The sequence below is a fragment of the Triturus cristatus genome, chromosome 11 (genome assembly GCF_964204655.1).
Source record: "Triturus cristatus chromosome 11, aTriCri1.1, whole genome shotgun sequence".
NCBI classification, from domain to species: domain Eukaryota; kingdom Metazoa; phylum Chordata; class Amphibia; order Caudata; family Salamandridae; genus Triturus; species Triturus cristatus.
In genome coordinates, this window is record NC_140594.1 from 1,104,556,480 (window position 1) to 1,104,570,542 (window position 14,063).

Here is a 14,063-nt window from a genome sequence, read left to right on the forward strand (position 1 = left end):
GAGGTTAGTGCTGGGGCAGGAGTGCTGCTGCGTGTGAGGTCCGTGATGGTGGTGTGCTTTTGTGCATGAGATCAGCGGCGTGGCAGGGGTGGAGCTGTGATGCTGCTCCCGAGGTCTCTGTATTATTGCCCCTGACATTGTGTCTGTGTTTCATCTTTCTAGGGTCCCTTTGTTCACATCGCCAGCCTATGCGCCACGCTCCTCAGCAAGTTCATGTCCCTGTTTGGAGGAATATACGAGGTGAGTCCAGTGTCTGCTGCAGTGGGGTTATGGGCATGCCGGACACATGCCTGGTACCCTGAGGGCCAGGGGCCGGTGTTCCGGTCTGTGAACCGAGGGCTCTGCCGCAGTCCAGCCTGCACACAGCCCTCAGGGAACACACATGGCTTCCCTGTGGACAGGTGCCTAATGTGCCCTCCTATCCTAGAGTGAGTGAGCTTTGTAAACAAAGCACAGTGACCTTTATGCTCTCTTGTAAGTTTTATCTGTACTTTAGGCAATTTTACCTGAAACCACTTTTTATAAAATATAATGTGAGATCGTTTCGTGCTGCTATGAATTTGCTCATTGCACTGAATGACCCTGGAATATGTTTTTGCCTTGCGTCATACATTTAAAGGAGATTAACCCCTTCGCCGCAGCAGGAATTCCGGCGCGGCGCTGGGGGGGGGTTTGGGGGCAGCGCGGTGGCGCTGTGCTCGTGACGGAACCGCTCCGTCATGAGTCACGGGTGAGCTGTGCTCATGACGGAGTGGTTCCGTCACGTCTCCGCCCACTGCGCTAATCGCCCGCACAGGCGGGGAATTAGCGCCGCGTGGGCAGAGCGGCGGCCAACAGCCGCAGCATGACGGAACCACTCCGTCATGAGCACAGCGCAACCGTGGCTCATGACGGAGTGGTTCCGTCATGAGCGGGGAAGGGGTTAATGTAAGGAAAGGTATTGTTCATGTATGTTGATTTTTAAAGAATATTATTTATTCTGGAATATGTTAATTATACCATCTGAAAGCAATTAATGTAAGGCAGGTACTGTCGCTGTAAAATTATTTTTAAAGATTATTTGTAAGAGAAGGTATTGTCGCTGTAAATGGGTCTTTAAAGAATGTTATTTACGGTGCAATCGCTTTCATGGTTGTTTCACAACCCGAATTAAGTTTATTGAACTAAACTGACTGAAGTCTCAGAGAATTTGTATGTGTTGTGTTCTTGCAAAGATTTTAATTAATCATGCAAATAAAGATTCATTTATTCTAAACTCACTTGGTACAATTTGGGGCTGGAATGAACACATCTTCCGGGACTGCTCTTAGCTGCCCTGACGATGCCCAGGAATCATTCTAACTACGGCTAGACCAGCTCTGGTGGTCGGAGGTGCGGGCGAAGCAGTGCACCGGGCCTTGCCTACACAACCACTCACAGGAATAAAAATGTTTTATTGAAAATCTGTGTTAAATTCTAGTCTGAATGGGGCCCTTATGCTGGTGGGGCCCCCGGGCAACTGCCCAGCGTGCCCATGCATTAAGACGGCGCTGGCAGCTCACAGCAACACATAAGTGGGGGTTCTATGTCAGCAGAGTGACAGCTGTCACAGCTGCATCTTGGTTCCATGGAATAGCAGCTATCTACACAAACATTATCTCTGCTTGACAGATTTGGAATTCTACCTCCAAGGCAAGGATGTAGTGAAACACCGCTTACACCAGCTTGAGCAGGGGTCGACACCCGATGGCCTGAATATTCTTTTGTTGTTCACAACTTTGAAATGTGATCACCAAGTCAGAAAACAGAAGCAGAGCTAATAATGTGCATAGCAAGGAGGTGGATTGTGTGACACAGTTGTGGGTGGAGCCAAGCGATGGGCAAGGAACCAAACGTGGTTACCGAGAGAAGTCGTAGAGGAAACGTGAGAGGGTGAAACGAGTTAAGAAAAATGCAAAGGAGAGTCACAGATGGAAGGAAAAAGAAAGCAGGAGGGAAAGAGCATTGAAAAAAACGAAAGAAAAGTGGAAGAAAGAAAAACATGGAGAGGAGAAAATGGAAGTAAAGTAAGAAGGAAGAAAGGGATCTTTCCTTGGTGGAGCAACTCCTGCAGACCTTCCATGAAGTAATCTGGATCTCAAACTTGCATCTCCACGTGGCTGCCATAGAGTCCGCAGTGCGGGTGTTTTATTTTTCCAGCTTGTCTCTTGCAATAAGGACCCCCAGATTCATATAGAGATATTGGCAAAATGAAGCTATCTCTGACATCAATGTTGACCTTTGCATTCCCCTACCTTGTAGCTCCATCGCCTTCCTGTTTACTGTACAAAGTTGGAGGGCCAATGTCCAGTCTTTCTCCCTATATCCGGCTTCTTCATACGTGTAGTGGCCCCTACAGTGCATTATCCCTCTCAACATTGTCTTAGGTCTTCTACTGCTTGCCATGTCCATGTTGACTCCCACATATCACTCATTCTCCTGCACTCACTCCTTTTGGGAGAATAGTCGTGCTTCCCCCTTCTGAAGTGAATTAGAGCTTTCCCTGTCTCCGCGTGCGGGGCTGTGCAATCGGCCCACGACATGTCCTGTGGTGCTTGCATCAAAGACGCTCCCCCACTGCAGCCGACTGAATACATTACACAGTCACTATTCACTCCTTCGCCTTGACACTTCCATTGAGGTGGGTACAATGGCGCCAGCTCTCGCTTTGTTCCCCACTGCCCGGAATGTTCCTTCGTTTCATGTGAAATGAATTGTCCCCGACACTTTCAAGTGTGGAAACCGAAAGACCCAGCCAGGAGTTGGTGCCAACACGAGTACAGTTTGACAGCTCAGAAAGCTAGTGATCCCTGCGAACTGCGAAAAAGGCACGATGTTGTAAACCGCGTGTTCCTGTTAGGATCCAGCAAGGTGTCAAAGTCACAGGGGATCCTTATGGTTTTTTGCCGGTCTTACTTCTGGACATGTGCCCCTCTACCAGATGCCCTAAATCTTCCCTTAGGAACCGCGAAGAAGGCCTGATGTTGTAAACCGCAAGTTCCTGCTAGGTTCCCGCAAGGTGTCAAAGTCACAGGGGATTCATGGGGATTCATGGTTTTTGCCAGTCGTCATACAGGACACATGTCCCTCTACCAGACGCTCTGTTTTCTGTTCCATCCTTGACCCTCCAGCACTCCTTCAGAGTTTCTTCAGATGGCTAAAATGCTCCATGCTCTCTCCATGAACTTAGCAATTTAAAATTTAGGTGACACAAATCTATACCTAGGTGCTCCAAATTGACCTTCTAAGGAAGATTCTCCTGCAATTTTACACCGTGGTTGAAAATAATGAGGTTGAAATTCTCCTAATTTAAATCCATAGTCTCTCATCCTCCACCCATCCGTCCACCCACTCCTGCTCGAACAGCTTGTTTGTGAACCACGCTGGTCATTACAGTCTCCAGATCTTCCCCAACCGTCCCTTCACCTTCCTCCTCCGTTGGCTTGGACAACTGTGGTTGATGGTCCACTGTCGCATTCTTCTGTCCAGAATGTATTCCTTTCTTAGGTGGTACTCTCTTAAACTTTTCATATTCCTTTCTAAACCACATATGCACAAGATGTCTGCATAAGTGTGTCTTATCTCCTATGTGTGTCTCTTCTTCGCAACATTGTAGGCACTTCTTCAGGTGCAATGATATGCATGGATCCGAATGACCTAAAAACATCAAAACAACATTTTCAGACAAATCATAGTGATCCGACTCTACAAAAGCATTGCTCTCTCCTACAACTAGTAGTATTTAAAAACAAACATGAGGGCAATCTCCTACCTGGCTTTGTGCATTCCTCGGTTGTTCTCAGTCTCACACCCTACAAATGCATGCACAGGGACCCTTGTTTGCACAATTGCAGCTAGGGTTGTAGGCACACTGCACTAGAACCCTGCGGTCTGACAATGTCCTTTAACTATCATGTTTTGGTGCGGCAATTACCAATAAGGTTCTCCATGGCTTGTGCGCCATGAATGTTGCAGAAATTAATGTTCACTTTTTTTTTTATTCACTGCGATGAGGTTCAAATTGAAGAAATAAGAAATTGCCCTTAATTAGACTTTAGCAAACAGGGAAAATAAACATGCCCCAGCGGGCTCCGCAGTGGAAACCGTACCCCAAAGTCTGTCAGTCATGGAACAGTTGGTGTAAGTACCTCAGACCAGCCCCCCTATTTAGGACAGATGTTCTTTTCTTTTCAGGATGCCAGGAACATACCAATGGGCCAAAACAGAAAAAACTCTCAGGATGTCAGGGTCGTTAGTTTTTTCATTATTGTACCAGAAGAGAATCCCACTTTGAGAATTGCAATTCAATTCAAATGTATTATATAATTACTTAAAACCACTACAAATTACATAAAACAGGAATTGTATGAAAAGAAAGTGCACAGTAATCGAGGAGAAGAGCCTTGGAAAAGGCAATTTCTCTACAGAGGCATGTAAAGCAAACAATATAGCACATTGTGTGTTTTGTTTTTTAAAGCATGCAACACTAAAGTGTCAATGTGTGTAGGTATCTTGATAATACAATGCAACGTTACTTGTGAAATGCGACTCATTTATGCCGATAAAAATGAGAGTAGAGTACAATAGAAGATTGCCAGGGTGAGACCGGGTCAGATTGAGAATTTGTTTTTGTAGAATTGTTGGAAATTGCCCTTTTTACAGGGTTATCCCCAAACTTTTTGCTTTTTCCTCCTATTTTCCCTGACATTGTGTGTTGGTTTTAGGATTCTAGGCACTTTACCACTGCTAATCAGTGATAAAGTGCATATGCTCTCTGTGTAAATTGTGTTATGGTTTGGTGTTTCCATGAGTGGTTCTTTGATTTACCTGTTAGCTCCTAGTAAAGGGCACTGCATGTGCCAGGGCTGGTGAATCGAATGCTACCCGGGGGCCTGCAGCACTGGTTGTGCCACCCCCGTGAGTAGCCCTGAAAATGACCTGCCATTGCAGAGTCTGCGCGCAGTTTGTAACTGCCATGTTGACTTGGCCCGTGCACACACTGGCCGGTCCCTAACCTTCCCTTTTCTTACATGTCAGATATCCCTCAGGTAGGCCCAAGGTACCCCTGTGGGCAGGGTGCAATGTATGTGAAAGGTAGGACAGGCCATGGTGTGTGGGGCATGTCCTAATAGTGAATTACAGCCAATTTCGTTTTTCACTATTGCAAGGCTACCAGTTCCCCATAGGGTAGAATGGGAGGTTTGTTTATAACATCTTATAAACATAACTGGCCCCAGGAATTCGGTAAGAAAATAGAATTTAGTATGCCTGAACTCAGAATCTAAAGATGCATCTTTTAGTGAAGGTGATTTATACATTCTGTGTTTGAAAATACCACTTTTAGAAAGTGGGTATTTTCTTGCTCAGTCATCCCGTGTGCCTCTGCTGGAATGTGGATTGCCTGTCTGGGTTTTGGATGACAGAAGACTGAGGGGCTGGAGGGGCTCCAGATAGCCTGGGTAGGTCAGGAAAGGGCTGCGATGGGGGAAGGGGGAGGAGATTTCCTTGCACCTCAAAGGGCCTGCTCTGCCTCTGACAAATGCTGTCTCCACCTCCTGCCAGGAATTCACCCCAGAGTAGGCCAAACTCGTTCTGGCCAGGTACAGGCCCTCTCTGCCTAAGAGTGCAAAGGATTTTTGGACATAAATACGGGGTCCTGGACCACTTAACTTTAGAACTCCTCTGGATCAAGAAGACTGCCAAGAAGAAGAGCCGGAGAAAGCTGCAAGGAGGGACGACTGCTTGGCTGCGTGCTTTGCTGGGACCTGCAGTGGCTGCTTCTGTCTTGGGCAGTGAAAGGTCTGGATTGGACTTTCTGCAACCTAATTTGTGAGTCTCTCCAAGGGCTTGAGGTAGAGCTTGCCCCCTGTTCACGGAGTCTCAGGAACAACAAAGACTCCAGGTTCTTTGACCCGCAGCACTGGGGACTGTGTGTTTCGTGCTGCAACCCGAAGAACACAACCTCGACGACGCCTGTTGACGCCTCCACTGAGCCGCTGCTTGCACCGCGACCTGTGGGCACCGCACTCCACACCGCCTTGCTTCACACCGAAGCTTTGGTACCACAGAGAGCACCACCGCAACACCGTACCGCAACCTTGGTCTCACCGACGACGCCTGTTGACACCGCCACCGAGCCGCTGCTCGCACCGCGACCTGTGGGCACCGCACTCCACACCGCCTTGCTTCACGCCAAAGCATTGGCACCGCAGAGAGCACCGCCACAATACCGCACCGCGACCCTGGTCTCACCGATGACGCCTGTTGACACCGCCACCGAGCCGCTGCTCGCACCGCGACCTGTGGGCACCGCACTCTGCACCGCCTCGCTGCATGACGACGCCGTGGCCTTCCTGACGCCGCCACTTCAAGTCGAAATCGACGCCGCTGGTTGCATCGTGGTTCGAGGGCACCGCTCGTAAGTCACACGACGCACCGCCCTCATCCCGCACCACAGCCTTGGCCTACCGACACCGGAGCCATCGACTCCAGTTTGTCAGCCGACGAAAGCGCTTCAGCAACGACGATGCCGCTGCTTGCACCGTGCACCGTGACGAGCACCGCCTTTATCTCGCACAGCAACCCTGGTCTCACTGATGATGTCATCTGGCACCGCCACCAAGCTGCTGCTCGCACCGCGACCTGGTGACGCCGCACTGCTGCGCTTCACACTGCAGCACCCGACGACTGTTGGCGCCAGCGCTCCTGATCCCATCAGAAAGGAGCTCGACCTGCAACACGAGTCACTTCGAGGGCCCCATCGCCCTGCATCTCTGAAAGGTACTGTTTGCGGGTCTTCTCGACGCCGTAGCTGGCCTGCGACCCCGCGGTCAGCCAGAACTGTTTTTGGATTTGTGTATTCACTACGCTGTGGTAGCCTGGACGGAGCTATCCACACAAGGAACTCTTTTTAATGAACGTATTTTTGAACTGTGAACTTTTAAGTATATTATTGTGGAATTTTATCATGTTTGGTCTTGTTTTCATTATATAAAAATATTGGATATTTTTCTAAACTGGTGTGGTGCGTACACTGTATTACTGTTGGTTATGTGCACATGCTTTACACACTGCCTCTAAGATAAGCCTGGCTGCTCGTGCCAAGCTACCAAGGGGGTGAGCAGGGGTTATTTTAGAAGTGTAACTCCCTTATCCTGACTAGAGTGGTGTTTTTTTGCCTGGCTTTGGCCCATGCCCTAGCCTACCAAAAATCCCATTTCTAACAAGAATAAAAAGGTTTGCTGAGGGACTCTTATCAATATAGTGGGCTATCAGCAAATTTTCAGTGGCTTCAGTGGTGCTGCTGTGGTGGCTGTCCCTCTGAAGGCATAGAGCTGTCCATCAGACATGGGGCATGTCTCAATATGGTGGGCTCTGTGTCCACTGGGGCAGTGGAATACATCCCTCTGCTGCCTTTTCAGAGCCGAGAACAGCCCTCCAGGGTCTAAATGACCTCAAATGTCTCTAGACGGCATCCCTTTCATATGTGCTTAAAGGTTGCAGGGAAATGTGGCATAACAATACTAAATCGATAGAAGATTGTCACATAAAGAATAGTTTTTCAAATCGGACATTTCTGATCTGTTTTTTTCCCTCCAAGCCTGTGTTGCCAGAAGAAAATTCAGAATCTCCAGTTTCCTAAATGTTTAGTTAAAAATCACCCTTTTTGCTACAATCTTGAGTTACAAGCCAGAAAGCCCCTAATGTTTAGAAGGTGGATGAGGCCCCGCACGTACACTTCTATACCCCTGAAGGGTGTCACTTCCCTTGTTAGGTCTCGCTGGCGTTGCAGCGCGAAACGCTGCCGCCAACGAGAACTATTGTTGCCCTGATGCCTCTCAAGGGAGACAGACCGGGGCACGCGCAGCGATCGGGGTCTGTGGACGCGCTTGTGCAGACGCGCACACACACCCCGCCGCCTAGATGCCTCTCAAGGGAGACAGACCGGGGCACGCGCAGCGATTGGGCTCGGGATCTGTGGACGTGCTTGTTTTTATTTCCAGCAATAGTACCAATTCCTACCGTTTTGGTTCAAAAGAAGATGCGCACACGAGTTTGTGATACAAGTTGTGTCCATTTAATGGAGCATTTCCTTGCTAGAGCGCGCCAAATTAACATTGACGAGCAGCCTGAGAGGAAAAAAAAACTACGTTCTATGGAGTTATTAGAAACTCTGAGCTCTAGGAGGTGGGGTACTCTATGAACGGATTAGAATTTTACCCTCTTTATTATAGCATAAATAAGCCCAAATACTCGGAGCCTGACCACAGCAGCCCACTTAAGCAATGCTTTCGCACCTACACGTTATCTGATGCAGTGGATTCACACTTGATCACTTTTCCCGTGCGGTCGTTGGTCCTCTGCAAATTAAGCCCTTGTCTTTCTTTGCCACTCTATGTCCCTAAAGAGTGCTCGTCCCACTTTTCAGAGTATGAATGCCCTCAGCTTAGAACCCATTTCGTTGACCGTAACTTACCTGATACAGTCATTATCACGTACCACTCCGATGGCCTCGCACGTGGGTAGGAGACACTCCTGTAAATGTTGGCTGAAGCCAAAGCGGGTGCAGATCAGGCACCTGCTTAGGTCTAGCAGCAGCCAGCACTGGCAGCTCTCGGGAGTACTGGGTGGAGGATAATCAAAGAAAAGCCGCAGCCGAAGGGAACCTCCACTCGGCACTGACATGCTGCAGGAAGCACGGTAAAGCCCTCCTGGCTTTCCGCACCAGCTCTATCATCGACATAGAAGAAAGACTACAATCCCATCACACGCCGCGCTTGTTTTTGTCTCCAAATGTCTTTAATGCCATTTTATTAAAGGACAGACAGGAGAAGTGGCCAATCTGCATTGGCTTTACGGGCACCTAATCGGTCTGAATGAAATAGGGAGTAAGTGCGGACTAGCGGTTTGAGCCGTCAGCCCTTCGAACCTTGAAATCAGACTCGAATCCTTGGTCTTGGCAAAGCTCATGATTTGTTGCCACCTTACCCACCTCCCCACCCCCACGACTGCGTTTGGCGTGTCCGTGCGAACAATCCGGTGTGAATATGTTACATAGCACAAGGTCACGTGCATTTGTTTTGCTAGGCATAGTTAGATTATACTTCTGTCTGTAGTCATATGACTAGTTGGGGATTTACAAGCCATGGAGTTCTTGGTTGTTCTCATCTGTCTCATCACGCTGTCTGCAGGTCTGTTTTACCCTACGATATGCGGTTTCTTGACTTTATCGTTCCAGGCAGGTGTGAGGCACAGTATAAACCCAGAGAGCACAATTGAACTAGATGACTATATCAGAGATCCCCTGTGAGAGAGTGTTTATTTTACTTTACTCTTCAGTGATTTCGTTCCACTGTATAACTTGTTTTATGTACTATAACATTTTAGTGGTTTGGATTTTTTTGTATTATATTTTTTTTAGGAGGCGTACGTGCCAGATTAACGCCTGTTCGTGTTGAAAGTAAATTGCAGTAGGACCGGGTGTGTAATATTTTTAATATTTTTAACGTTGGTCTTCATCAGGCGCGCAAAACCCATTGGACTCAAAGGGCTTCCGCCCCTCATACCCCCCCCCTCCCCCCCCCACCCTCGTGTGTGGCAGCCCGGGATGAGACAGGTTCCCGGCGCACACACAGCCGCACCCGAGCACTTCACAGGTCTTTAAAAGACCATTTGCATGTTAATGAGGCCTCGCTGTTGTTTCACCCCTTCTAAGAGTCCCTTCAGCTCCACTCTGCCCATTGCTTAAAGATTCAGCCCCCCCCCCCCGAAATTTTTTCTTAGCCCCCTCTGAAATGTGGCACTAGTTGCGCCTCTGGTCTTCATGTTATGGGTTTACGGGTCGTTGTTTCCAGATTTTCGTTATCCGGAAGGATCCTATGATCCAATTGCTGTACGCAGAGTTTAATCTTTGTATAACAAAGAGAACAGTGCCGTCCTGTCGAGTTTGACCTTATATAGACTGTACTGTGAGCCACTCTGGCATCGCCACTCTGGCACCCCCGCTCTTGTCTAGACGTGCTGTCAATACTCTTGTCATCCAGAGTGGATTAACAGCGGCCAGAATCGCACGGACTCCGTCCTACGCACATAGGAAAAGCCTAGGAGCCCCCCCTACCTCAGGAGTTCCCATGGTGGTGATTAAGTGAAGGGTGCAACATTCTCAACACAGGGAAATTCAACCTCAAACCGGCACCGTAACACTCAAATAAACAGCGCCCTAGAACATTAGGAAACTCCTTGCTTGACCTCCAGTGTACCGGTGACGGCTCCAATCTTTATCAGTTAGTCAAAAAGTTGGCATATCGTTTGCACGGAATTGGATTGGATCTCAGGTGATGCCGCTCTTGGCCACTCATCTGTGTGGTGCTTCGCCACATTCTTACTTTATAGGGGTCTCGAAATTTCGACAGACCACCCCTCTTACCACCAGGCTTCACCTTCACCCGATCGCCAATCTAAATCAACATTTGACCCCTTGATGTCTTCTATGCACTCTCCTCCAATTTCATTTCACTCTCACGGAACTAACTTAGGGGCATATTATCAAGAACGGCATTAAAATAATGGGCTTGATAATATGCCCTTGAGAATTCCAATAGACACCCATCTTCTGTTGTTAACCTGGGCTTCTTTTGGAATTGTCAAGGGCGTATTATCAAGCCCATTATTGCCCCTTTAGCGGCAGATTCCTACCGCTAAAGCGGCGATAATTTTAACGTCATTCTTGATAATATGCCCCTTAGTTCCTGTCTGTCTGCTACTCATCATTTCAAATGGTGTCTTTTCTTGGACCGAAATTTAAAGTGATGCGGTACGTCCACAACATGTATTTGACTGCCCTCTGCACATCCAAGCCAGCTTTATACTCTAGTTCCATTGTGCCCTTCACCAAACGATTCAGCCTTTCAACCTGGCCATTGCTCTCGGGGTTATAAAGTGAGGTACACATGTTTTACAAAGCAAGCACAAGGAGATGATGAAAAGAGCACTGAAACTTTTCAGACATTCTCCACCAGTCACAGATCTGGGTTGAATCCATCATAGTTCTTTAGCTCACTTTGCCACCCCAGTTCAGAACCAGCTATATGCAAATCAGTATTGACCCTTTGCCTCATGGGAACAGTCCAGCCCCCACTGCCAAGCCAGGTCTTCCATGGAATGTAAAAAAGCATTCTGGGACCGGTTTCAGGGTAACACCCCTCATCCGCCAAACTAGCTTAAATCCAGTGGCAAAGTGAGCAAGGGACCTACTTCTGGGCATTGCCTGCCAACTTAGGGCTAACAAAGCAAACACATGGAGATGATGGATGATGAAACTTTTCAGACACTCACCCTTAGTCACAGATCTGGGTTGATTCTATCATCGTTCTTTAGCTCACTTCGCCACCCCAGTTCAGACCCAGCTATATGAAAATCAGTCTCAACCCTGAGCCTCATGGGAACAGTCCAGGCAGCCACTCAGTCAGGAACTTTAGCTTCTCAACCGAAGTAAGTTGAGTGCCGTTGTCAGTGATTAATTTCCAAGGTATTTCTTCTCTCCTGAATATCTCTCCCAGCACTGCAATGGTGGCTTTAGTGTTGATACATTTCATGAAAACCACTTCCAACCACCTGGACTTGACAGCAACCAATTCTGCTGCATACCTCTCTTGCTCAGGACGGCACATAAACAGGCTTATAAAATCTAAGCACATCTTCTCCCACACAACATCCACCTTAAGCAGGTGTTGGTCATGTTCCATCACTCCCAGGCCAACCCTTATTCTTTTTTCAGAGTTCTTGCACACCTCAGGTACTTCAACCCACTGTCCTGTCTGAATATCCAATTTCGGCCACCAAACTCTCTCTTGAAGTGTCTTGATCGTGTTTGCCCTAAATGCCCCTTGTGGGCTAATTTTAGGAGTTTCTCCTGAACAGCTGTCTGTGGCACACATTTCTCCTTCCTCATGATCAGTCTATTCCCCACCAGGGATAATTCTCCTAAAACTTTATGGAAAGGTCTAACATCATCAGGTAATGTGCTCTCCCTTCTCATTTCACCCCTTTTTATTTCTCCCATGGCCTCAAAAATCTCATCTCCATCCGTAGCTGTCATCCACTCGTTCTTGGACACACAGCCTTGCAAACCATCAGTTGCCTCTACTATATCAGCCACCACTTCTTCATAGCCATTGGCAGCCTTGTCAGATATTCTTGACATGCAATGTGCCGCTTGATTTCTCCACCCTGGAAGATATTCCAACTCACAATCTTACTCTTGTGTCTACTAATTGCAACGGTGGCTTCTGATAAGTTATTAATATAAACTCTACACCCTAAATGAAAACACTGAAATTTTTTTTGGCCCAGGCAGCATCTAAAGCTTCTCGCTCAATGACTGAATAAGTATTTTCTGCATCTGACAACAAGTGAGAAACCTAAGCTACAGTTTTCTCTGTCCCTTCAGGCATTTGTGAAAGTACAGCTCAAATTGCAGTGGCTCTTGCATCAACTGTAAAAATTGTCCTCGAACCAAATTTGAAAGGAACCAAACGGGTAGCTGTACAGGTGCACATTGAATTGACATTCTAAAAAGACAAACGCCCCCCTAATTTGCTTCTAGGACCAAGAGGAGGGGGGGGGGGGGAAGCAAGAACTAACAAACACCAGGATCTCTTATCTGACCTATATTTATTTGATACGACCTACTTAGGTTCCGACCATGCCAACAATACAATAAAACAAGAATTACCCGAGGAAGTTTTATTATTCATTTATATTTCATCTGTCAAATGTTATTTCATATATAAATTAAAACATTTTGGGGTGTTATTTTTCTCTTTTTTGTGTATACATTTACTACAAAGATACATACATATATACATCTCATTATCTGTGCACTAGATTACTATAGTTTTTTTTAACCAATACAATAAACAAATTGTTAAAGAAAACATATATATCGCCCCACAGCAAATTGTCAAAAAAATCTTTCTCACCAGTCACACTACTCTCATATAATCTCATTCATAATTAAAAGAGATTCAACCCAATGAGGGGTCTCAAAAAGTGTCTAAAGAGAACACAGTTCACTGCTGGAAGATCTCAAAACATCAGTTGATTGTAATGACACTCCTTTCAGGAGCCGCTTCTCATGGGTTAGTGTCTCATCACTATTTATGAAGTTCCTAGAGCCAGAGTAAGTAGCTAATCTATGGATTTATACTTAATCTCTAAGATTAGCTGTCATACGTAAGGAGTGTAGAAAGACAGGAGTGCATATAGCCAAAGCCGAAAACACCGAAGGGTTACGTCCCATCATGAGACAATGGAATCCGAAGATAATTGAGCAAAAACATGAAAAAAGAGAGAATTTAGAAGTTGACTAATAAGTTACCAGAGGGTGTTACCCAGAAAAATGTGATAAAGAGAAAACACTGTCAATGGCTTTCGCTAAAGGAGTGTGGAAGAACGTGATGTCTACATGCTCCCAAGCTAGTTAAATGCTACAATGGGATTACCTGTGATTACCATGCCGGTGGGGGAATGGTTGCAAGTTACTGCAAAGGAGACGTATAGTCTCTAGCATAACCTCCAGTTAATGTAACCGTGCACTGACTGCGCACGCAGGCGAAGTGTTATCTAAAGAGTGGAAAACACATTTAGGGATTGTTTTAGACAAGAGATTTCTGCGCTGTCTGGAAAACACTATATCCAAATTATAGTGTCGCAAGGATTCACTTACCCTCTATCGGTCTTTATTTGGTCTTTGATTCTATGGTGCGAGTCGGCATACACTCAATTTGTTGTGTGTTGCACATTCTTTCACCAAGGTTCTATCCGACACATACTTTCCAGCTGGAATGAGAGGGAATACGTCCTATAAATACTAAATATTTTTCGATACTCAGTTTCTCAAACCTCAAAGAGTTACAAAATATAAGAGCCCGCACTGTGCAGCAGGAAGGAGGGGGCAGGCTACAAGCCCCAGGAGCCTTTACTTTGTGGATGTTGCCGCCACTGCAAATCCACACCCAGAGGTGCTTAAATCTTGCGCTCGGGCC

General features: G+C 46.9%; 1 protein-coding gene across 2 annotated transcripts in view; it reads left to right on the top strand.

Moving 5' to 3' along the window:
* The window catches only part of CLCN2 (chloride voltage-gated channel 2), a 580,205-nt gene that overhangs the window by 333,445 nt on the left and 232,697 nt on the right, over window positions 1–14,063 (top strand). For both annotated transcript variants that reach the window (XM_085635528.1, XM_085635529.1), the window contains exon 6: window positions 163–240. In XM_085635528.1, coding sequence (XP_085491654.1) covers window positions 163–240 — 78 coding nt within the window. The remainder of the gene's footprint in view (window positions 1–162; window positions 241–14,063) is intronic.